Genomic DNA, 26390 nt, shown 5'->3' on the forward strand with positions numbered 1-26390 from the left:
TGGCAGCAGACAATTAGAACACAATGTAACTGCCATTAAAAATATAGATTATCTTGTGTGTGCTGCTCACTTGATTTTTCTGCTCAGAGAGAGATCTAAAAATACCAGGCAGCTCCATTTATTGTTACCAAAGCTCTCGGTTATGCTAACACACTGGAAAGGTTAATTAAAATTAACAACTGTTTGAATCTGGTTTCATTGCAACTCTGGTCTTCCTGTGAGGCAAATTCTAAACTTCTTTTGTCATAATAATGATTATGGTAATGCCTAGAGTTCCCAACCAAGACTAGGGCCCCATTGTGCTAGGCACTGTCTAAACACATTGTAAGAGACACACCCTGCCCCAAAGAGCTTACAGTCTGACAGACAAAGAGTGCAAGGGGAAATAGAGAGGTGAGGTGACTTGCCCAAAGTCACTGGTGGAATAAAGCTGAGGTCTCCTGATGCTCACTCCAGAGCCCCTTTCACTTGGACCATGCTGCCCCTCCTTGGCTTGGCCATGTGACCGCTTTGTGCTTCAGTTTCCTCCTTTATAAAGGGGAATAATAATACTTCCCTATCTCAGAAGGGGGGAGAGGTTGTAGGTGATCAGTGTTTGCCCTTTGTCCCAAGATATCCAAGCACTTTATGAAGCAAAGCACTATTACGGTGAAAATGTTGCTACTAATGGAGGTCAGCTTCTAATCCAAATAAAGATGAAGGTTATTTATTTCTCCCTTTTTGGCTTCTTCCCTTTGCACTCTATGAAAGAAGCTGTCATTAGGCGGAGACTCAGGATCTACCTTGGCAGTCCTTTTATTCCCATTGAAGTCAGCGGGCATACTGAGTGCTGACCGAAGGACAGTTGGATGCTCCAGTCCGGATGTCTAGTTATCCAAAACTTCTATCCTAGCTGCAGGGGTTATTAGACCATCACTTTATTTTGGCACATCCACCTTTTGGGACCTGTGAATTCAGCAGCTTTGGTGGGCCCCTGATTAGAGCGTGCGAATAACGTATTTTTTGGCTCATGGAGCAATTCCAAAATAATGACGGGGGGGGGGGAATAGTTTCACATTGAGCCAAAAACAAAATTCTTCAGAATTTTCAGTCAATTGAAAATTTCAAACCAAAAACCTTTCTTGTCAAACTAAATGCTTTGTTTGACCTAAAACAAACGGTTTTATTTCAATTTCAACCATCTGAAAGGGTTTTGACTTTTTAAAAATATAAAATTGAAGGAAATTTCAAAACAAAAAGTTGTTTCAAACCAAACAAATCAAAATTGGGTTTTGGTTTTTTTTACACAGTTTATCAAAACTGACCCAAATTCACAAACTGTTTTGGTGTTGCTGAATCTGCACTTTCCACCTAAACCTTTTGGCTAAAAAAACTTCACCTTACTTTACTCCTGATTTGGGAAGAGTTGATACATAGAGCTTTTTATCTGTTGATCTCAAAGTGCTTAACAAAGGAGGGTCAGTATTGTTATCCCCACTATACAGGTGGGAAAACTGAGCCACAGAGTCCAGAAGTGGCTTGCTCAAGGTCACACAGCTAATTAGCGTCACTCAAATACGATTGGGCTTGCATTTTAATTAGGAGTGACTGGAGGAGAAAGGATCAAGGGGTGATGATCAGGGTAAAGGAGCAGAAATGGGATAGGAAATAAATACATAAGTACATGGCCTGGCTTTCAGAGTCGCTTTGCACCTGCGGGTCCCATTGACTACAGTGGGACTCTGAGGTGCTTGGCTCTTCCGAAAATCAGGGCATTAATCTAAATAACTTACACATAGCACCTGCCAGGCCGGTATGTAGCATAGGTAGGAAGGATGGTAAATGCACTGGATTGAGACGAGTGATCTCTCTGTTCAATCTAATCCAAATAAAGATGAAGGTTGTTTATTTCTCCCTTTGTGGCTTTGCTTCAGACTTCCTGGGTGACCAGAAGCAATTGTCTTAATCTTTCGTTGCTTGAGTTCCCCATCTGTAAAATGGGAGTAAATAATACTCCCTTTTTCTCTCTTATCTGTTTAGACTGTTAGCTCTTTGGGGCGTAGACTGGCTCATACTGTGTGTTTGTACACCAAGTAACACAATGGGGCCCTGAGGCATGAATGGGGCCCAAGAATAACAATAGTTAATAAACACCGACTGGGAAAGCAATTCTATTTTAAAACCGTATCAACACGGAGGGACTAAAGTGGATTTAACATGCAAGGAAAAAGAGGTTCCAGAAACAGTCTTGCAAACCTGCAAAATAACTGGGGTTGTTGCAAAATCCTCAAGCTCTCATGATCATGCTTGCCCATCCCTGCAACAAATAATGACTAACAGGACATTGTACAGAGCACAAACAATCATAGACTTTGGAATGCTAATGGAGCCGTTGTGCAAAGCACAAGAGAGGTTGTTCCAAACAGCTGGAAATGCTGTTCCAAGTTTAATTTGTTACGATTCCTGTAATTTCTCTAGCCTTGATTTGATAATCACTACTTGCAAAATAATTACACGGAGAAATGACTTGCATATTCTCCCAATGGATCATAATCATTTGTCTGGCTACTGGAAAACCAAACAAAAGCCTGCAAGCTTCCTGGATCCCTCTTTAAGACACCAATCCACATGGTAGGGGGATGCCACACATTCTGAGAGCATAGTTTTCTATTAAGTGCTTATCATGAATTTACCAATTTGCTCATCATTCCTTCTGATGCAGAAAAGAACCAGGGTCTTTGATATGGTGCCAACAAATACCATTTGGACTAAAGAGGCTCCACTGTTTGGCCCAGATGCTCCTTGTCTTCTTGTGTATTTACAGTGCTGATGGGGCACAATGGGGAAGTAATCAAGTGCTTTGAGTGCCACTGAAATACAAATAATAGGAACATAGTTTTAAATGATTAGCTTGTTTTATCAGCTACAAGGCAGCCTTCCAGGTGTGGCCCAAATCTGTTGCAGACAAGGCTGTGTCTAATTCCTCATATCCTTTGTCATATCTGCAGTATGTTAAATTTGATTCCGTACCCACTAGGTTGTTGGAGAGGTGAGACATTATTTTGTCAGCAAGCTCTGCATCCCAGCTAGAATAACGCTAATATGGCTGTTCTACATAAACGGTTCCCTCATTTGAACCCCTAAAGGGAGTCTTCATTTGGGAGCAAACTTGCGAAAGGATCTAAGGCCCAACTCCTAAATACCTTTGAGGATCTGGGCCTAATATAGCCAGAATCAACAACCTTTGTTCTGTTTCTGAGTAGCAGCCGTGTTAGTCTGTATTCACAAAAAGAAAAGGAGTATTTGTGGCACCTAAGAGACTAATCAATTTTCAAGCACAAAGGAGATTCCCATTCTTCAGAAGATCCAAGAGAAAAGATAAGCTCCATGGTATTGATACCAAATGGTTTTTTGGTGGCAAGATCTACCCAGATTTTTTTTTCTCAGTCATGCAGTCAGAATTTCCCCCAGTGAAATAAGAGTAGTTGAACCCACTGTTCATGTTCACAGATGACATGAGTCTGCTACATTTCCTAGCTCGTTCTTTAGGTTAAGCTGTAGGGGCACATGCTTGAGCTCTGGAAGGCCTATGTTCAGTTGCAGTGATGACCAAAATGATAACCTTAGAGTGCTTAGATCGTGAGCTCTTCGGGGCAGAGACCATCTTTTTATTATGTTTTTTTACAGCGCCTAGCACAACGGGGCCATGATCCCTGACTGGGACGCTGAGGTGCTTCTGCAATCTGTACGAACATAAGAACTGCCATGCTGGGCCAGACCAATGGTCTATCTAGCCCAGTATCATGCCTCCAACAGTGGCCAGTACCAGAGCTCCAGGAAGAGTGTACAGAACAGGGCAATTTTGGAGAGATCTACCCTGTCTTCTCCTCACAACTTCTGGCAGTCAGAGGTTTAGGGTTGCCCCAAGCATGGGGTTACATCCCTGGCCATCTTGGCTGGTAGCCGTTGATGGACCTATCCCCCATGAACTTCCGCAGTTCTTTTTTTTAACCAAGTTATACTTTTGGCCATCACGACAACCCATGAAAATGAGTTCCACAGGTTACATTATGTGAAGAAAGTATTTCCTCATTTGTATTAATCCTTCTGCCTATTAATTTCTTTGAGTGACCCATGGTTTTTCTATTGTGTGAAAGGGTAAATAATACTTCTCAATTCACTTTTTCTACACCCTTCACGAGTTTATAGACCTCTGTCCTGTCCCCCCTAAATCGTCTGTTTTCTAAGATGAATGGCGTAATCTTTTCAGTTCTCCTCATACGGAAGCTATTCCATACCCTTGAACATCTTTGTTGCCCTTCTCTGAACCTTTCCCCAGTTCCACTATGTTCTTTTTGTGAGATGAGGCTATCATAACTGGACACAGCATTCAAGGTGTGGGTGCACCATGGATTTAGTTAGTAGCACTGTGATATTTTCTGTCTTATTTTCTACCCCTTGCCTACTAGCTAATACAAAGTATTAGTACGTCGTAGTAATAACAACAACAGTTAGGAAAGTGTGGGAGCTTATCTTAGTACAGCTGTGGGCCTGAAATGCTTGGGATAAACTTCATCTGTCCTCGGGATATGAGCATAAAAACCATTCTGTGTGTGTTATGTATGCCCCTCTATGCCTGATCCAAAGAGCATATATGTCTGTGAAAGCTTCCAGCCAGGGGGCTGGGACTTTCAAAGGGGTTTAAGGGAGCTAGGTCCCTCATTCCCATTGAAAGCCATAGAAAATTTGACTCCTAGCCTTAGTGCTTCAGCTCAACCTGTGGGAGTTCATTCAGGCTTTAACTCTGGAGGTTGTAGGTTCAAACCTTGGCGACAACAGCTCTTACGTAAGCCCTTATGGTTCAGTCAGAACCGTCTTTACGTTTCTCAAGATATTAAGAGCAACAACGAAAACTTAATCCAGAGACAAACACTTTGATTTGCTTTTATTGACTTGTTTGCGCAAATGGAAAATAAACCCTCCACTCAAAACTTCAGATACTATTTATTCAGAATGTCTGTCTGTAGAGGCTGAAAATAGTCATATAAGATTGTACCTCATCATCATAGCTTATTTGACCCCCGTGTGCATTTAACTTAAGCTGTAACATTTATTAGTGGTCAAAAGAAAATACCCCCCATCCCACTAGTGACAGAAGTTCCCCTTTGTAATTTATAGCTATTAACGGTAGACATTTCTTTCATCACCTTTTGGGAGGGACAAATGTATCCCTACAGATATTTACCAATTCCCCTCTAACCCTTCCAGCACTTGATGGCATGCGGGTGGAATGTTGTACGCACAAGGCATGCCAGTCAATGGGGCTCTGTGCTGGTGTAGCAATCTACGCGTGCTGATCAGGGCCTGAGTTATGAATAAGTGAAATCTCTATTGGCCTAACCCTGCTTCTCCTGAAGGCAATAAAAAGACTCCCGTTGACTCAGGTGACAGGAGGAGCAGCTAATGGGGGTGGCATATTAGCATTTATCTGTCATCTAACATGTCTGTTTTCCTAGGAAAAAAATATAAAGCTGGTTGAGTGAAACCAATCTGTTTCTAACTTGCTTCTCACATACTAAAGCTGATGCTGTTGTGGAGTTTCCAGAACTACCAGGGAAGGTTTAAACCCACCCCGATCCCTCCTTTCATTGCACTTCAAAATATATGTTTCTGTTCTCATGCCATCACAAAATGTCCTTATGGAAAACCTGTAAAGAATTTAATAGGGATAAAACCAACAGGATGTTGTAGAAAGTCAGCAGGGTCCAACTGCAATTACTCAAAAATCCTAGAGACTTAAATAGAGAAAGAGATCCTTTCTCTAGATTTTCACTTGAACCATCCTGTAATTTATAGTGGGAATGTAATTCTCTACTACAGTGTTTCCCAAACTTACAGCTGTTGTGTACCCCTTTTGAGACACTTGTCTTACCGGCATACCCCTTCTCCGGTGAAGATAATTTGGAGGATGGGGGGTGGTTGCCACATTTTTATAATGCACTCCTAATTCGTTTCATTCTGTATTAAATGTTTGTTAGAAATAAATGCAAAATTATATTACATACAGTTGAAACAAAAATTTTAATAGAAATAATAATTACATATAGAAACTGTACTATAAATAATTAAAATAATAGAAGCGACTCAACAGTCTGGCAGAACAGCGCGCGCCCGTGTGTGTTTATATATATTATATATATATATGGTGAATTTGTATAATTCTGAAATTAAAATACGCTGGTTTGGCTAGGTTCGTGAAGAAAGCACTAGTTTTAATACTTACTCTTTCAGTCTTGAAAAATTTTCAGTACAAACCAAACTATTCAGTGCGAGGGATGGAACTGCTTTTGACCAGACACTATCGCGGGGATATCTGGCTCGATGTTTGTGATCTTAAGACGAAGCTGGGGCTCCACATCAATAAGACAATTTTGTTTTTTTTGTTTTGATGCCCAACAGTGCAGAGAATCTGATCTCGCACAAATACGAGGTGGGAAAAGGCAGAAGATACTTGACAGCTTTGTCCAATAGAGCTGGATATTCAGAGCTAACACCCAACCAAAATGACGTCAGTGTATTTTGCTCAAATTTTGTTTTCAGGAAGCTATCTGAAGCCAGCTCCAAGAGCTGTTCTTCTGAAGCAGAGAGGTTATTTGGCAATGTTTGAACATTGATGATAAAAGGGTTCCTTATCCATTCGAAGGTGCTATCTGGTTCAGGGAAATACTTCCAAAGATCTTTCTGCAAGCTTTCCAAATGCTGCTTCATGGTTTGTAACACATCACTATCAAGTTCGTTAGTCGAGTTTATTACTAAGTCATGAAGAGATGGAAAGGAATCCAGTTCACGACGACTAAGACGTTCATGCCACAGTTTCAATTTTGCAACCATGGCGCTCACTTTGTCTTGAACATGGAATATGGAGATGAGTTTCCCTTGCAACAAAGATAGATTGAGGTTGTTTAAATGAGCAAAGATATCTGCAATATGTGCTAGTTTGCATAGCCATCTCCAGTTGAGTATACAGTCTTGCAGGTTAAAGGTTTCACGTAAAAAAACTTGCAGTTCTTCTCGCAGCTCAAACAGGCGATTCAGAACTTCTCCACGCGAAAGCCAAAGCACTTCAGTGTGAAATAGGAGTTGTGTGTAATCATTGCCCCTCTCATCACAAAGCTGAGAAAACAGCCGGGCGTTCAGAGGGAGGCCTTTCACAAAATTGATTATTTTCACAGCTTCATCCAGTACTTGCTTTAGATCTGCCTCCATGTTCTGGATGGCGAGTGGTTCCCTGTGAATGCAACAATGAGTCGATTTTGCTTCCGGCGCAACAGCTTGAATACGTGCAACAGCTCCTTTCTTCGAACCAGTCATGGCTTTGGGGCCATCTGTGCTTATTCCAACACAACGACTCCAATGCAAGTCATTGTTTTTGATAAAGTCATCAATAGCTTTAAAAATAGCTTCTCCAGTTGTATGTATTGGCATAGGTTGGCAGAACAAAATATCATCGTGGACTTCATTATTCAGCTCATATCTGACAAACAACAAAAGATTAGCTAACTTCACAATATCAGTGGATTCATCCGCTTGCAGTGGATAGTAGTGACTCTTCTGTACTCTTAACAGTAATTGCAGCTTTATGTTTTCGGTCATATCTGTGATTCTGCGATGAACCGTGTTATTTGAGAGGGGGACATAATCTATACCTTTGCTAGCCTTGTCTCCAATCATCACTTGCACCATTACTTTGGCTGCAGGTTTTACTAATGTCTCACCAATCACTTCAGCAGCTCTGGACTTTGCAATTAAGTACGCCACACTATCGGAAGCTGCCAAAGCTTTCATATTTTCACCTCCCGTCACATTACGAATTGTTTTCTGGGACTTTTGGAGATCTTTGCGCCTATTTTTGAAGAATTCTACAGGTTTTCCCTCGTATTCTTTGTTTGCTATCGAAATAGTATTTTAGGTTGGATGGTTTCATACCTTCATTTGTGAGAGTCTCGTAACAAATCACACATAGTGGAATGGGCTCCACCTCATCGCCAGTCCATGAAAATCGCAGTTTAAGATATTCTTCAGCAGATTTGCGGGCTTTTTTTGTTTTCTTTGCATTCAATAAACTTACAGATGGTTCACATGGTTCACTGATTTTGTCATCACAATTGTCTGATGTCGCCATATCACTGCATTTTTCAGCATAATTATCACTAACATTCGTATTTCCTTCGTAATTTTCTTTTGTACGTTTCAAACTTCCTGGTTTTAGCCAGCGATCCATTGTAAATGGGTTTAACAAAAAGAGAAATTGTGTATATTAATACACACCAAGTATGTACTTGCTACAATCTTTAGATTACTACTAGTAGTTATTCACTTTTATCTTTTATCCATCAACATGCCTTCTGCACGTGCCACAAAGGCCAGTGTATTGCCTGAGCCGCGGTAACGCGCACGCGTGGTTTGCGTCGGCTCTGCTGTGCTATCCGATGTTACTGAACGTGCTATCATATTAGTTACAATGTACACCTGTGCGTATTTCTACTGTACAAGTGTACATCATTCTCATATATTAAATTTTAGTGAATTGTTTTCTGCTGCTAAAAAAACCCGATGATAAAGTAAAATAAATTCTGCCGCGTACCCCTTGAAACCCAGGGGTCCGCGTACCACACTTTGGGAAACACTGCTTTCCTACATTTGCTAGGATATTCCAAAACCCCTATTGAGCCATATCCTCAGCTGGTATAAAGAGGTGTAGCTCTGCTGAAGTCAATTGAACTATGCTGATTTACACCAGCGGAGAATCTGGAAGTGAAAGAGATGCTCATTCTCTATTAAATTCAATCTATAGGACCTGAGATGGTATCAGAGCGGGCATGTGTGTTTGAAGACGGTGGTCTGAAGGAAAACACGAAGACGACTGATGTTATGCAAGTTGGGGATACAGAAGAGGAGCTGTTGAGTGAGGCTTGAGGAGGGAAGCAGAAACCGAAGATTTTGGGCACTTGGGAAGAACACGTAGTGCCATCAGAGAGATTTGGGGAATGGAAATGAAGAACCCAGTGTGCATGGGTAGCAGTGAAAAAGGTGGCAGGAGTACGGTGGGTCTGGCAATTAAGTCAATAATTGAAAGGAAGAAGTGCATGCTGAATGTGTTTGTCCCTGCCTGCTCTATTGTTTGGAAAGAGGAAGTCTTACAGAGATGGAAGAAAAGAAGATACAGGAGGTCGAAATGATATACCGAGGAGGACAATGGTAAGCAAGCAGAGGGTAGACAAAGTACACATGGAAGAAATTAGGAAGAAGATGAACTTGTCACGCCCATTGATAGCCTGGAGAGTACGTGTTGGAGGTGGGTGGGACATGTGATAACAATGGGAGAAGAACGACCAGCAGAGAAAGCAGGGGAGGAAGAGGACAGCAAGATCAGACATGGAAGACGGAGGATAGGATGGAAACTCTGTCAAGGGAAGTTTGAAGAGAAAAGGCCTGGAACTTGAAGACCTACGAACCCATGCCATGGACCGGAAGGAGTCATGAAGAATTGTGGGCACCTCCAACTCCGGGTAGGGTTTGGCCTACCGACTGGACAGTGGTCCTTTAACATGAAATGCACTCTTGTGCAAAAGACCTGCACAAGCCCTTATGCACCATTTTAAGCCTTGTAGAGGCAAAACCTGATTGCAGCCATGGCAGGTCCAGTGGCCAATAAACCACTGTGATTGTGCTGAGCAAAGGGTGGGCAGGATTAGTCGGGGCTGTCAATGGGCACGAACCCCCTGCAGGGCGTGACTCCTTGTGTGGCATGGGGTGGGTGGGTGGATGGGGGCAGGCCTGGGAACATGCAAGGCACAACTATCTGCTTCTGCGTTTATTCTCTCATCCCCCACCACACTGAGAGGGGTGGGGAGGGGAGAAGAGGGCTTGCATAGGGCCCTGCAGAGGCTATTTCAGCTATTGGACAGGAATAGCTCCCATGTAACAGCAGTGCAGCTATTCCCAATCTTGGGGAAGAATCCTTCCTCCTATCACGAGCCTGGGTGCAGAGGCAGAAGATTTACTCTTTAATTTGGGATTTAATTGGTGCCTAGGCTCTGTGCATTGGGTAATTCCACCCTTAATGAGGGATGCATTGAGCCACATTGGCAGAGATAGGTCTGGGATACTAACATTCTTCCATCATCCCTCACTCAGCAATTTCCAGGACTTTGAGTGATATCAATGACCTTAAGCATCCCACTCCTTTGTCTGCTGTCAGGAAGGTGGCATTTAGGGTTTGGGCTCACTGGCAGTTCCCCTCTGCTTAGCATTTGGCAAGAAGGATCTGGCAAAGTGCTTGTTCATTACGGTGTCTTCTAATTTTAAGTTTCCCAGCCTGCTGCAGGCAGAGCCACACCTCTGGAGTACAAAAGGAATCAATGGACTGAATTCCTCAGCTGTCTAAATCTTCCAGAGCTGGATGCATTCTTTCCCTTTCCACAGTGCATGGGCAGGATTTATTTTTTGGTAATAGCATTGCTGTATCGCAAAAGGGCTATGCCGCAAGCCACTAGGACGTCACAAATTTGTTATCCAGTCCATTCATTGTAACCTAGTAACTCACGACCGCAGTTAACTTTTCATTGGGATTTATTGGTCTTAATTTAAAGCGTGTGGATTTAGGCAAAACCAAGGCCTGTAAACAAACAAAATAGACTCCAATACAAAACATCTTTCGGAGAATACTGGTTTCTAATTAACATGAGCCATTAAGAACAGGGGCGCATCGTTTTTAAGATGGTCAATGTGAAGAAAGGCATGGGCTGTCAGTTCATAAGCTACGTTTTCTTTTCTAAGTTACTACTTCAAGGAAGTTTAATAATTGTTTTTTAAAATCATTTATCTTCTGAAGTCTTTTAACTTCCCAGAAGGAAAAATCTTGGGCAAGACCCTCAGCTGGTGTAATGGGGCCTCGACCTTGCCCATAAGGGTTAGAGATGGGGTTGTGATCTGGGAGTGGATGAGAATCTAGGTGTCTTTTGTGCTGTTCAGATCTTGTGTTTGGGATCAGCCTATTAACCAGCTATCTAATTTCTTCATCTGTGTTGTTCTGTACGATAACAGTTCTTATAATATGGTGATGGGAAAGAATCTCTGAACATCTCCATGATATCGGCAATAGAAGTGCCAATGAAAACTAGCATTATGGGTTTCTTTATTAGAGAGATAGTGTGGTCTAGTAGGTAGGGCACTAGCCGGAGTTCGTATTTTGGCTGTGCCACTGACCTACTATACGATGCTGGCATCACACCTCACCTCTGTGCTTCCGCTTCCTCTCCCACCTTTTGTCTCTTTGGGGAGAGAGACTAGGTCTTGCTGAGCACAATAGGGTCCTCACCTCAGATGGAGCCTCTAGGCCTTGCTATCATAGTAATAATTTATGGAGGACTTGAAACAGGAACCTCAAATCCAAAAGCTCTTGAATTTTGGGAATGGTCCGATCTGCGCTTTATACACATTGTGTCCTGTACCTGGCTGAGTGCTTTGGAATTTAATAAATAATAAAACCAGGCTACTAATTTGGACATAGTATGCTAGACTGTGCGTATGACTTTGCCACTAATGACATACTTCTGCTTCTTTGCAGCTTCCTGGCTTGCTGATGCCAGCATTTTACTTCCAGGTCTCCAGTAAAAATGTGCTGAGATATCAAAACTTCCCCCAGTGCAGCAGACCAGGGAGGGGCAAGTTGATACATTTAGTGTTTTCTATTCAAATTGTTAACAAAATATTCAACAGCGCAGTAACAAGTTAATCATGTGATAACGAGCTGCGTTCTCATTTGTTACTGGTCAGGTATTAGTGGATTGGAGCATTAACCAGTGTAAGGCTTCCTGGTATACTCAGGAAAAGCTGTCTCTTTCTCTCTCCACTCTACCTTCCCCCTGCAACCTTGTAGCCTAATATAAAAGAGAGATCTTGGTGTTGATCTCTTGGAACAGGTGTTCCCTTTAAAAAGATGCACTGCAGTGGTACACTAAAGCAATTTTTAATCTCTTACATTTGTGCATTGTATGTTTTATCTGGAAGGATCTTGTGATCCAAAGGGCCTGATTCCTGCAACCCCCTACTCATGGAATTAGCCCCCAAATCAGAGGTGTCATTTGCTATGGGGCAGTTGCCCCCCCAACTTGGGGTTTTCGCCCTGGACTTTTCATAGATCTATATGCTGCATTATGTCTTTTACTGTACTTTTTGGGCCCTCTCCCCAGCCTTTGCAGGATAGAATATAATAACCTCAACGGTCCATATGCTAGCTCAACTTTGCTCTCTCCCCCTGGAATTTTTCTGCAATTTCCCCCTGCCCCAAATGGGTTACTTGTGTGAGTAACAAGACTTGCAGGTTCAGATCCATAGGGCTTTTATAGTTTGTACTGTATTTAACAGGTATAATTCGCTTGTCACTGAGGAGTTTAAATAATATCCTTAGTTTGTCATTACCTGGCCCATACAGACCTGCAAACAGAGATGGATTTGTGTCCTCTGTCCATGAAAAATGTCTCTTGTCTCATTCCTCTCAAGCAGCTGTCCCTGACAGTGATGGGGTATTGGGTTAGATAGGCCACTGATATGATATGGAATGGTGATTCCAATGGCTTGAGAGAGTAAGATGCTGGGGCCAGGGATCGGATGTTTCCTTTGTCTTGTACAGTGCATAACAAGTGTCACCAGCACCTGCTCGTTATTGTTTTCCCTAGCACGCTAACTCTTGGAGTCTGATGTTTATGCGAGAATCTCAGCTTTTTCTTCTTCTTTTTTTTTTTAAAGTAAGTTTCCAGCTCCTAGGCAAAGAGAAAAAAAATGGAAAACATGACCCAAGCATGGTCTTAAGGCTCAGAAAGCGGAAGCAAAGAAATAGAACGAGGGTGGAGTTATTGGTTTATAAAAGCTCATGATTGTTAAGCTTATCTCATGATTTTTGAGGCCGGATTCCTAATAGTTGAACCCGTGGGGTTGGTAATGCTCTAATAATGAATGTGACCTGGATGGCCCAATGGCGCTCAGCGTAACCCCTGCTTCTTGAAGACTTGCAGGGAGCCAGAGATGCAGAACGTGGATGCCCCTTAGCTACTTGTGTATTTTTTGGGAAGGGTGGAAAAGGCCATCAGATGATGTAGGTGTTGTTCCCAATCGAAAAGGGGAAGGCCTGGTCAAAGCCAAACCCGTGGGTTGCTATGCAGGCCTGTTAAGAATTTTGGGGGCAGGGTACTTAAAAGTTTGCTGGAGCCCTTCCCCTTTCACCCGGCTCACAGATCTTTCGGGGGGGAGCCCTGAGCTCAGGCTCCAGGTACAACTCTCCCTCCTTTAGCCCCCTCTCCTCAGCCCTGATGCTATTGTTCAGTCTCAAACAGCGCCTCCTCCATAGCGCCAAGGAAGCTGGAAGGGCCGAGATGGACAAAGAGGGAAAGTGCCGTATTTCCTGCTGCGCCCGCTCTCCAGAAAGAATTTTCCTATTGGATTTACTGGCTCGGCAGCGCGGAGGGTCTGTGTGTATGTGTGAAATAAAACAATGGCATCCACATGCATATTCCTTTCAAAATAACGATCTGAAAGTCAGAGTCACCGTGCATCCTATGGCTCCCACGGGGAGCTGCGGATGCTCAGCATCCCCGAGCATCAGGCCGGGACTCGGTTAGAAGCCAGCTCCCTGTTCTGCTGGGCAATGCTTTCTTTCGCCAAGGGTTATGCGGTTCTCTCCTTTCCCTTTAAAAAAAAAAAAAAAAAAAGGCAACTCCCCTTCCCCCAATTCCCTTGCAAACCTGCTGCTGATCTCACCCAGCAACCGCCCACCGTGCAAGCTTCCGCAGCAGCATCTTCCAGCCACGCCAGCGGAAAGGGCGGCGGGGGGGGGGGGGGGGAAGGGGGAACAACCCCCCCCCCATCCCCCTCCGCTGTGGCTGGTGGTAAAGGGCGTGGGCGGCGGCGGAGCTCTGGCCCCGTGCAGGGGGCTTGGCTTGGCTTGGCCCCACATCTGCCAGCTGCGAGCTGGGGCATTGCACCGGCAGCGTGGGCTGGGGCTTTGGGAGCCCGGGCGCAAAGCCCAGGAGGGCGCTGCAGCATCCAGCGAGCTGCAATGCAACGCTGCCCCCCCGGCCCCGCCCCGCCCCGCCGGGCCTGGCCTGCTCCCCAGGGGCTCTGGAGCCGGGGCAGCAGCCGGGCCGTGCACCGCCGCGCCGCGAGCTCGCAGCTCGAGCCCGCCCCGGGGGTTGGGTTGTCGCGGGGAGGGGAGGGCGGCTCCTCCATTGCGCCACTTTGCATGTTACCGCTCTTCTCCCCTCCCATTGCACAGCGGCCGGGGCTCGTTTGCATATCCCGGCGGCTGCCAGCCAATCCAGGCCAGAGCCGGGTGCTTCCTCCCCCGCGCTCGGCAGAGGAAAAGGGAGTGGCTGAGCGCGCATGCGCTCCCGCTGCCTCCTTGTGCTCGGGCTTTGATTGCAACGGGGATTTTTCCCCCCGCTGGCTCCTTCGGTCTAATTCTGGGGCTGGGCTTGGAGCGGGGCAAAGACAGGGAGACGCGCCGGGGCTGCTGTTGGTCCCGGTTCCTGCGATTTGCAAAGCGCCGGGCAAGCTTCTTTTCCTCCCCTGCAGACCCCAGCGTCCCCCCCTCTCCCACCCCCGCCCCACTTCCTTTTGATTGCAATTGATTTTATTTTATATCTATCTATATATTTTTAAATTTCAATAAAGCGTTTGCAAGAAGGAAAAAAAAATCAATAAACAAACCCCTCCCGGTTTTTGTTTTGGGGGTTGTTTCCCAAGAGACATGTCTTATCAGGGGAAGAAAAATATTCCACGGATCACGGTGAGTGTAGCGACATGGGGAAGGAAGGAAAAGAGGGAGGGGGAGGATTAAGCCCTTTGTGTGCTTGGGAGGTGATTGCAAGGGGTTTTGCAGGAAGATGATAAGATCACGCTCTCCTGCAAAAAACCCCTCCTCTGCCGCAGCATCGCTGGAAGCCTTATCTAGACGTCCTGAAAACATGCAGGGGATGCGGGGCGAACAATGGTTGCCTTGAAGTTGCAAGGAGTGGGGCGCCAGTCGAAGCGGAGCTGGGCTCGTGGCTCATCAGCTCGGGGATGCTGCGACCCTAGCATGGGTCCGAGCAAACGGATGGCAGGTTTAGGCGTGCACGGGTGGGAAGAATAGACGGAGGGAGCTGGCTCGTGGGTTTCCGAAGCCCTGAGTGGGGGGGGGGGGGAGTTGAAAATGTATCGCTTTGATGTTTTATGGCAGCCCGTGCCGCTCCTAATACACAGGGCGGATGCGGGTGGGTGGGGAAGTGAATGGTAGATGCAGAATGACAGCCGGGGTGGGGTGGAAGAAGGTAGGATTGGGGAGGGTCTGGGGGAGATTTTAAAATAGACATAAAACCAGATTTTTTTACAGTCTGGCTTTAAAATATGGCTCAGGAACAGACATATCTGCCGGGCAGAGCTTCTCCACCACTTTGCTGGGAGGAGGGGGCAGATTTGGCTGGGCTCTGAGGGTTTTTTTCTGTTGGTTTTCTGGTATGATGGAAGCAGCTTTCCCCCCCTCTGCTCATACAAAGAGGGCTGTGATTGTGAGGAGCTGGGGACAGTGTTTGTGCTGTTCCTCCAGGAGGTAATGGCGCTGCTCCGATGAGATGAGCAGATGGGGCTGGTTCTTTTCATCTTCCATCCTCCTTCCCAGCGCAGCGAAAACAATGCTTAGAAAGAGCTCCTGGTGGTGGGATTTTTTTTTTTTTTTTGGTACTGGTATATGAGAAACGCCTCCCCCTCTTTAAGATTAGGTGTGGAAATGAAATAGGAAGTATTTCTCTTCCCCAGGAATATTCTTGCAACACACAATTCAGTCCACCCCTGAATGAAATCTGAAGGGAAAAGAAAAGGAGCGGTGACATAAAACCCTACGTTTCCCCATTATTATGGAAACTGATCAGTGCAGGTATCACAGGGGCAAAGATACTAACTTTCTGCAGCGTAAGTGAGGCAGTTAAAAATGCTCCTTGTTTATCTTTTGACATACAAGTTTGCACTGTTTGTATCCGAGTAAGAGCTTTCCGCTCTTAGACTGAAGGATGCACCCGTCGTAAATCTTGTTCCTGAGCCTTAGAGGTGGACAAGTGAAAGATCAACGGTAGTGGATGGATGATATTAAGTGTGACATTTGGATGTGAGCTGTTGAATTGGGTAGCTGTGTGTAAAAAGCATTTATGCAGCCCAGTGTACTTCACTGATTGGAATGTGAGAAGACTGAACCTTTAACTGGTAGAAAAAATGAGTGATCTCTCACTGAGATTCCAGTATCTTAAGGTTTTAAAAACGCTAGTCCCGATTTAGAGGAAGCTGAATATTACTGATGGGTGGTGCTGTGGGTCTTCAGCGAACTGGTGTATTTTTTTCATGAATGAACATTGCAGTTATTTGGGTTGGGGTGGATAACAAGACAAAGAATAGGAGATGAGCCAGATTCTGATTTGATTTACTCTGGTATAAACACAGTGTGACTCCACTGAGATCCGTCTGTAAAGAGATCAGAATCTGGCTCAATGGGTAGGGGACTTTCATGTGAATCAGTAAGGTGAATATGAACAAGTGTGGTATCAGTCCTTCCCACAGATACAAACTGCATATGTGGTTTCATACAAAGCCCATTGAAGTTAATGGAAAGACTCCCGTTGATTTTGGTGGGCTGTGGATCAGCCTCAAAGGGAGAGGTGTGTACGATGAAATGAGCTGTAGCTCACGAAAGCTTATGCTCAAATAAATTTGTTAGTCTCTAAGGTGCCCCAAGTCCTCCTTTTCTTTTTGCGGATACAGACTAACCCGGCTGCTACTCTGAATACTAGCAGTAGGTTATAGAACAGCATTATAATGTCCAAGGCTAATTTTGTCATTTTTTGTATATTTCCCAAGTGACAGTGGATTGAGGACTTTCTTCTGCTCTCATTATCATCTGTGGCAAAACTATGGATTTCAATAGGATCAGGCCTTTAATGGCACAAGAAGGCTGCACTGGAGGGAATTAGTGCAGTGATTCTAGGAATGATGGAAGTGTGGGACAATTTGCTGTAGTATACAGGAACCTGGCATTGAAAACAAGCAAGTTTTTCAAGCCCCATGTTGCTCTGTTAAGCATTATTGTCACAGCAGAGCCTAAATTTAAAATCTTGATTTCTTTTTGCATCCTTACGGAGCCAAAACTCTCCATTAACTTTTCCCTTAAATAAGGAAAGAAAGACTGGATACTAAAAAGCTTTTATAATTTTTGTACAATGATATAAAATTAGCTGTAAATGCAAATCTTAAACACCTTGGGCCTGATTCTCAACTGGTGCAATCATGGTAGCTCCGTTGACTTCCAAAGTGCAATGCCAGTTTATAACACCTGAGAATCTGGTCCCCTATCTTAAATTAGATTGTAGTCTCTTTGGAGCAGGTACTGCCATTTTCTATATGCCTGCATAGTTCCTAGCACAGTGCAGCCCCAATTCTGACTATGGCTCCTGACTACCTCTATAATAGTAATAAATAATGCCTCTGAAAGCATGTGTTCTAATTTTATGGTCTGTGCATCTACATGTTAAAGTCATGCACTTTTCCCTCTTTTAAATCAGCCTTGGATTTCCTCTATGGACAATAGTATGTCAGGCCTTGGGTTATGAAATGTCATTGATTCTGTACAAAGGAAACGGGGCAAGTTTTAGCAGTTTCTTTTCAGAAGATGTGCAAATACATTTCTGAGAGGTAAGGTGTAACTTGTGAGGTTTAAATTTAGTGCTGCATGATACATGTGCACTTTGAATTCAGTATTAAATATATGTGCACTTAGTGTTGTGGGGAAAGAGGATGAATACAATGCTAATGGCCCACGTTCCTTCTCACCTAAAGATCTTTAGAGTATGTGTTTTGATATTGTGCACGAGTACTACAAAATGATGCATTTGTTTTTCACTTACCGTAGCTGCAAAGGAGCTATGTAACCTAAGCGAATATCTAGAAGGAATGGCTTGAAAGCTGCCTCATTGGCATTACCTTTCTGTTTCTACCAAACAGCAATCTAATTTGAGGGAGGTTTAATAACATGGCTTCTTAAATCCTATCTTTAAGTTAATTTGCTAATGTGTGCTTATTTTCATTAGATTATGCAGTAGCTGTGTAGAAACACAGTAAAAGATCCACTGAACTGAAACCTTGCTAGACTTGGACAAAATGGATTTGTTTGTGTTGTGTATCCCATGGCAACAGACTTTTGGTCAATTTCTCTGACTGCAAGTGTGACTCAATTAGCCAAGTAGTGACTTTAGGATGGGTGGATTTAGGAAGTTACGCCTGCAACAAGGTTAAAAATAAGAGACGTGGTTAAAAACCACAATCTGCTTTTTGAGAAATGGTGTTTAGTACTTTTGTGGTAGGTGGGTGAACGATTTTGTTTTAATTGGTTGTTGGGGTAGTTAAAGCAAACAAACAGGCCTCATAACCAAACTTCTTTTAAATAGAGAATATCGCTTGCTCTTGGATCATTAGAGTGATGAAAGGACTTGCAGATGAAATGGTACTTTATCTTTTCAGTTGAAAGTACTGTAATTGACTTGTTTTTTGACATGCCCTTTGAATAATGCAAAGCTTGTTTCCCTCTCCTCTTTTATCTGTGAACGGATGCTGCAAACTGTCAGTTTTCTTACAGCCTAATTATTATTGTTCCTTGTTTTTTTTTGTTTCAGAGCGATCGTCTTTTGATCAAGGGTGGTAAAATAGTTAATGATGACCAGTCTTTCTATGCAGACATTTACATGGAAGATGGGTTGATAAAGTGAGTGCAGCCTGATGCAATGATGTGATTGAAACTAGCAAATGTAATGTAAATGCACTGCAGAACTGCAAGAATAACTCAGTCTTGTAGAATGCAGAAAGAAATGAATATGTAATGCATAGTGGGGTGCTTGACTGGAGGGATCTAAAACCAAGGTGTTTAAATAATAATAAAAAAGTACTATACGTTCCAATTAACATAGTCATTAAAGCTCTGGTCTAACGAGGTACTTAAGTGCTTGAATGATTTGAGTTCAGTGGGACTACTCGCATGCTTAATTTATGCTGGTCATGTGTTCAAGTACCTTGCTGCATTGAGGCCTAGGAAATTCTCAATCCAGAGCCTAGCAAACTGACTTGAAGCCCAATCCAAATCTCTTTCAAATCTTCCCATTAAAGACTTCCATTGACTTCAGGGGGCATTGGATCAGGCCTCTTTCAGGCTCACCTTTAGGTTTTTAGTCCTTACGCATGCAATTCTGGCACATTAAATGTATTACACATTTCCTTGGAATAAAACTCATAGGGAAAAATGGACTGGCCAAAGGTTACAAACCAGGAATTTTGCTTGTTCTGGCTATATACTCAGCACATCTGCTTTCTTAATCAGGGCTAGAAGTTGGAGGAGCAAGTGAAAGACACCTAATTAATTGTGATGTACCATCCACAGTTCGGTGTTTAAAAATAAATCCTTGCGAAACCCAGACTGACGGGCTTTGGGGTCTCATCAGGAACTTGGTAACTAGCATATGTGCAGGTTTATTTTTGTGGTTGCTGTACATATGTTTTAGTGTGAAATAAAGTAGATAGGCTACATGCAGAAATTCTTGCAGTCCTTTCCAAGCAACATGAAAATCTAAAAATCACCGTTCCATCCCAGAATGAATTATTGCACTGGGCCCAGTTCAACTCCCTCTGAAGTCAATTTCAAGACTCCTACTGACTCCAGTGGGATTTTGACGAGACAGAAAATAAAGAAAATGTGATACACTGAACGCCAGCTTCACAGAAGTGTACCGAGGCCACGTATTGCTATTGCTCTGTTGTGCTGTATCATTGGCACCTGTTAAAGGGTATTGTATCCAGACCATGTCGCTCGCTTGAGACACGTTTCTCATTATATTCATGTGGTGTAACATTTGTAACTCGCTTACTGATTGACACCTGTTTACCCAGGCAAATTGGAGAGAATCTGATTGTGCCAGGGGGAGTGAAAACCATTGAAGCTCATGGCCGGATGGTGATCCCTGGTGGAATTGATGTCCATACCCGCTTCCAGATGCCAGACCAGGGAATGATCTCTGCTGATGACTTCTTCCAAGGAACCAAGGCTGCCCTGGCTGGAGGCACCACAATGATCAGTAAGATAGAGATATGTATTCCCTGGGGAGTTGGGCGGGGGAGGGGAGAGGTTCCCTTTGCTCTTTTGAACAAACCATATCTATAAGCGGGGAACATAATTTATGGAAAATAGCAGGGTATTTGCCTCTCAGTGTGTGTGTCATTTATCGGCTAGAGTGGGGGACTGGGAGTTGGGTCTCCTGACTTCTGTTCCCTCCTCTACCCCTTGGGCAAACACGCTCTCAGGGCTGGGAAGTGGAATACAGGACTCCAGGGTTCTATTCCTGGTTGGATCATCTAGCCTTCAAGTCAATGGGTTATGGACTTCCATGAGGATAGGATTACACCCAGGCTGACTGTGGAACCTTGAGGAATTTTCAATGGGAATTTTGTCATTGATGTCACTGGCTGCAGGGTCAGATCTTAGCCTTTCTGTGCCTCAGTCTCCCTATCTGTGTAGTTGCTATAACAACATCTTCACAAGGGTGTTGTGAGGCTTAATTGGTGTATTGTTTCTAAAGTGTTTTGTCATTCTTGGGCATGAGGTGCTGTGCTGTATAAGTATACTATGGGGACACTTCACATGGGCCTTTTGGGGTAAATATTTTAGTCCTCACGGGAGGTAGAGGCTGATCATACTGACGAGGCACAATGAGTCAATGCAAATTACTTGTACGGTGCACCTCTCAAAATCAGACTTCTTTCTTAGGTGCCTAAATGTAAGTGCCTCGCTTTAAGCATCCAAGTTTCAAAATTTTTGGCCCGAGGTTTTGTTAACTGATTTTAAAAATTCAATTGAAATACACTCCGCTCCCCCCAAATAATTAAACATTATCTTTCTGGTTTTTGGAATTATGCCACAATATTAGTGTGTGAGAATCAGGAAGTGAAACTGACTAAAGTCCCTAGGCCAGATCCTCAGCTGGTCTAAATGGCTGAAGTTCTTGGTACCTGTGACAATTTGCATTAGCTGAGGATCTGCCCCAATAATTCTTTACACAAATCTTTCATATTTATGTTGTTCTAGCTGAGAAAAAACGTAAAATATAGCTCAGTTCAGGTGATGAGCTTGTGAACTGCCATAGGACATCCTGCAGTCTGTTGTCCTATGTGAGCACTGTTTGCTTTGCAAGCTCTTCGGTACTGCCTCTGCTGGTTACTGCTGTGACATCTGCTGGAGCAGCGGCCTTGGGGGCTGCAAGCAGGTTTCAGGGGGTCTGCTAAGCAGGGCCGGCGTGAGACTCACTGGGGCCCAGGGCAGAAAGCCAAAGTCCCATTGCATGGGGCCGAAGCCGGAGCAACGTAGCTTCCTGGGCGTCCCCAGGCAATTACCCTGCTTGCCACCCCCTAACGCCGGCCTTGGCTTTTATATGCAGAAAACCAGTTGTTGTGGCACAGGCGGGCTGTGGAGTTTTTAAAGCAGATTGGGGTGGGCCTCAGCAAGAGTAAGGTTGAGAACCCCTGTGCTAGCATAGGTCTTCTATGTTGCCAGAATTCTGGCCCCTCAGAACAAAAATTTTTTTTTTTAGCAAGGGAAAGAGGATTCTGCATCCAAACTTATGAATGAGATCAACGCTGCCTGTGACAGTGAGTGCATGCTGGTAGAGGGTCCACTACTGGCTGAAAAACGATGATCTTAGGTGCCAGTGTGGGCCCCTGTGACATTAAAGATTGTGAAATGCTAGGATATTGCGGTAGGGAAGTGGTATTATCTCCATTCTTGTAATGGTGGTCTGAGGTACTGCAAGACTAAGTGTCTTGCCCAAGGCCACGCAGGAGGTCTGTGGCAGAGCCAGGAATTGAACCGGGGTCTCTTGAGTCCCACAATAGCTGCCCAAGCACTTCTTTTCATATAGAACCTATAAACCCATTCCTTTTCCCCTATCATGAGCATTCTTTAAAAAAAGTTTCGTAGTGGGAAGTCAGCCAGTGGGCGGTGTTGGTTCAGAGTACCCCCCTGCTGCCCAAGGGCATGCAAGAAGTTAGTAGCAGAACTTGGAATACAGCCCAGCTGTCCTTTTAACCACAAAACCATCCTTCCCCTCCAACCCTCATCTTCACTCAGTTTCAGTGAAAACAGCTTTCTTGTCTGGATTTAAACCTTCCCCTGCCATGTTTGCAACCCAAACAGAGAAGCCCTGAGTTAATTTGAGAACCAGAAAGCGAAACTGACCATTATTGTAATTAATTTGCGTTGTGACAATACCTGTGTGCCCCAATCACAGACCAGGGTGCAATGGTCCTAGGTATTGTACAAACACAAAAGCAAAAGAGAGCCCCTGCCCTGAGTAAGTTACAGTCCAAGTAGAAGGCAACAAACAACAGATGGATACTGATCATAGACAGAAAGGGGAGCATAAATTAACAATGAGATGATACCGGTCAGCATGAGAAGCAGTAGTCACGGCTTACCAGCTGTGTAATCGTTCACTAGAAACACTGACTAGATGGGTTGTACTAACAGGTAGTGATGGTCCAGTGAGTATAGCATTGGCCTGGGAATCACGAGGCTTGGGTTCTATTCCCAGCTCTTCCCCTAACATTGGCCAGCCACTTCACCCCTCTGGACTTCCATTTCTCCTGTTGGGAAAATACAACCCTTTCAGTAAAGTGCTTGGAGATCCACGAGTGAAACATGCTGGAGCAGGGCTAACTAGCATTATTAGTCTTATTCTCGTTGCCCAAACTGCGCTACATGGCGGACGTTACATTTATCGAACTCTCTTCAGTTTTGCTGACCTGATGAGGCCTTGGTAACACAGGTAAGGAAATTAACTTTTTAAAGGGTAATTTTTTTTTAATCTGCTGTTTTTCATGTCATTAATTAATCCTCTCCCTGGATGAAGGATGGTCGTATGATTAGGGCACTAGCCTAGGACTTGGGAGGCTACAGACTTCTGTGTGACCTTGGACGTGTCACTTTAGGCCCTGGCCCTTGAAGGTATGTAGGTTCCTAACTTCCATTGAAACCAGTGGAAGTTTGGAGCTTAAATACCTTTGAGGATCTGGCCTTAGTCTCTCTGTGGATCAGTTGCCCATCTGTAAAGTGAGGATGATCGCCTTTTCCACCATCTCATAGAAGTGGTGTGAGGGTAAATATATTAAAGGTTGTGAGGTGATCAATACTACAGTATTGGGGTCCATGTAAGTACCAGAAAGAACATATGTTTGGGGGTAGCTAAGAGTTATTTGGTATTAGATCCATTTTGCAGATGGGAAAACTGACACAGAGAAGATGAGGAGGAGAGTTTCAAAGGCATGAATTGGAGTTAGTGCCATCTCCTGTTGACTTGCAGTAGGAGTTGGCTGCCCTAGTGCAGTGGAAATCCTATCCACCCCCCAAGTGACTTGTTCCTACATAGTCCTTGTCATACAGTGAGTTGGGGCCAGAGCTGGCAATAGAACCCAGGTGTCCTGATTCCCAGAGCTCTGCACTAACCCCAGGAGTAACATATATAGGTAATGCTGCTCATCTGGAGGAAAAATTAAGGGAACATGTCAGCATGGCAAAGTAACGTTATTGTCGTTAGACAAAGCTTTTCACCCAAATTCTCCTCTTTGACAATGAGAGCATTGTGGAATATGGGTTTGGAGAAATGCAGCCTAAGGCTCCATTCATAACCTTCTCCATTCAAGCCTTGAATGGGGCAAGAAGCCAGCATCTTCAACAAAATATGTAATTGTATATAAATAGATCCTCAAACCGGTCTGGCACAAAGTGGGGTTCAGACATGAGCCTGATCTTTCCTGTTCTTTCTTTCACGTACCCCTGTACATGCATCTCCATTATGGTGGCCTCTCCTGTTATGCAGCTCGAGGGGGGGAGTGTTCAGTGTGAAAGGCTGGGTGTACGTGGTGTGACCTGGTAGGCCTGTCCCATCTTCAGCCTCTGTGGTTCTCCTCATTACCTCCTTTTCTCACCCCTCCCCTCTCCTTTTGTTTAATATGCTTTAAATTGACTTTGATAGAGCCGTAACTGTAAAGATCAAAGAAACATGCCTGATTGTTACTGAGGCAACACACTCATTGACTGCCCTGTGGCTAGCTGCAGTCTCTGGGAAGCAGGACTGCTGGGGGATCAATAGGAAAATTGAAAGGTGGATAAGGAATTGGTTAAAGGGGAGACTACAACGGGTCCTACTGAAAGGTGAACTGTCACGCTGGAGGGAGGTTACCGGTGGAGTTCCTCAAGGATCGGTTTTGGGAAGAATCTTATTTAATCTTTTTATTACCGACCTTGGCACAAAAAGCGGGAGTGTGCTAATAAAGTTTGCGGATGATACAAAGCTGGGAGGTATTGCCAATTTAGAGAAGGACAGGGATATCCTACAGGAGGATCTGGATGACCTTGTAAACTGGAGTAATAGTAATAGGATGAAATTTAATAGTGAGAAGTGTAAGGTCATGCATTTAGGGATTAATAACAAGAATTTTAGTTATAAGCTAGGGACGCGTCAATTAGAAGTAATGGAGGAGGAAAAGGACCTTGGAGTATTGGTTGATCATAGGATGACTATGAGCCGCCAATGTGATATGGCCGTGAGAAAAGCTAATGCGGTCTTGGGATGTGTCAGGAGAGGTATTTCCAGTAGGCAGAAGGAGGTTTTAGTACCGTTATACAAGGCACTGGTGAGACCTCACCTGGAATACTGTGTGCAGGTCTGGTCTCCCATGTTTAAGAAGGATGAATTCAAACTGGAACAGGTACAGAGAAGGGCTACTAGGATGATCCAAGGAATGGAAAACTTGTCTTATGAAAGGAGACTCAAGGAGCTTGGCTTGTTTAGCCTAACTAAAAGAAGATTGAGGGGAGGTAGGATTGCTCTCTCTAAATATATCACAGGGATAAATACCGGAGAGGGAGAGGAATGATTTAAGCTCAGTACCATTGTGGACACAAGAACAAATGGATATAAACTGGCCACCGGGAAGTTTACACTTGAAATTCGACGAAGGTTTCTAACCATCAGAGGAGTGAAGTTTTGGAATAACCTTCCAAGGGAAGCAGTGGGGGCAAAAGATCTATCTGGCTTTAAGATTAAACTCGATAAAGTTTATGGAGGAGATGGTCTGATGGGATAACAGGGTTTTGGTAATTAAATATTCATGGTAAATAGGCCCAATGGCCTGTGATGGGATATTAGATGGGGTGGGATCCGAGTTACCCAAGAAAGAATTTTCTGTAGTATCTGGCTGGTGAATCTTGCCCACGTGCTCAGGGTTTAGCTGATTGCCATATTTGGGGTCGGGAAGGAATTTTCCTCCAGGGCCGATTGGAAGAGGCCCTGGAGGTTTTTCGCCTTCCTCTGTAGCATGGGGCACGGGTCACTTCCTGGAGGATTCTCTGCTCCTTGAAGTCTTTAAACTACGATTTGAGGACTTCAATAGCTCAGATACAGGTGTGAGGTTTTTTGCAGGAGTGGTGGGTGAAATTCTGTGGCCTGCGTTGTGCAGGAGGTCAGACTAGATGATCATAATGGTCCCTTCTGACCTAAATATCTATGAATCTGCGTACTATGGTGGAGGGTCATGGATGGGTGGAGGGAAAGGGATTGGGGTAGGGGAACACCAGCTGTTTCTAAATCCTTCTCATGGGTCTTCTAATAAAATGTGAGACTGTCTCTGTTGTGGTTACCGGCTGCTCCGTCTCTAGGCCAGGAATGCCCCCACACTGAAGAGGGGTGGGTGGTTCTTTTCCTTTCCCTGAGTATAGACCCAGGGATAGGTGCTCCATTAGATCCTAAGCAACCCGTTAGTTAAACCGAGCAAAAACTGCAGTCACGCTTCCCTGTCTCCAGAAGCAAGTCTTCCCTGCCATTTCAGGGTGTAAGGAACATGTAGTCGTAACATTGGTAGTGAACGGTGCTTATGCCTAGTGCACGTGGCAGAGTGGAGGTGGACCATTTGGTGTGAGGAAAGGAGAAGGGTGTTCTTGGCTTCATGGAAGCAGACACAGAAACAAGAGTAAGAAATGGGGACAAAGGGCGAAAGCAGGAGGAAACGAGGGCTGGGATGGGGTGATGGTTTACAAAGCTGTGTTGACGTGGGGGCACTGAAAGGATGGGCTTGAGGGGACCGACCTGGGCAGAGCAGCCAGGGTGTGAAGATGATTACTGGCAGTAATGATAAGATATTATAACTACTTATATCAAGGATGATTTTCAAAGGCACAAATGAGAAGCGGGCACCATTTATGCCTTTGAAAATCGTCCTCATTGTCTTGTCTGTTCCCC

The 26390-nt window shown here is 44.3% G+C and overlaps 1 protein-coding gene across 6 annotated transcripts in view; it reads left to right on the forward strand.

Moving 5' to 3' along the window:
- The window catches only part of DPYSL2 (dihydropyrimidinase like 2), a 94383-nt gene that overhangs the window by 4636 nt on the left and 63357 nt on the right, over positions 1-26390 (forward strand). For 2 of the 6 annotated variants that reach the window (XM_084615128.1, XM_084615129.1), the window contains exons 1-3: positions 14679-14824; positions 18729-18817; positions 19993-20177. In XM_084615128.1, the coding sequence (XP_084471254.1) occupies positions 14786-14824; positions 18729-18817; positions 19993-20177 (313 nt within the window). In that variant the 5' untranslated portion in view covers positions 14679-14785. Of the gene's footprint in view, positions 1-14678; positions 14825-14975; positions 15137-18520; positions 18560-18728; positions 18818-19992; positions 20178-26390 lie in introns of those variants that run through there. The other 4 variants (XM_084615125.1, XM_084615126.1, XM_084615127.1 and 1 more) reach the window with 3 other exon arrangements.

This window comes from Lepidochelys olivacea (assembly GCF_965140295.1).
Source record: "Lepidochelys olivacea isolate rLepOli2 genome assembly, chromosome: 26".
Classification (NCBI taxonomy): Eukaryota; Metazoa; Chordata; order Testudines; family Cheloniidae; genus Lepidochelys; species Lepidochelys olivacea.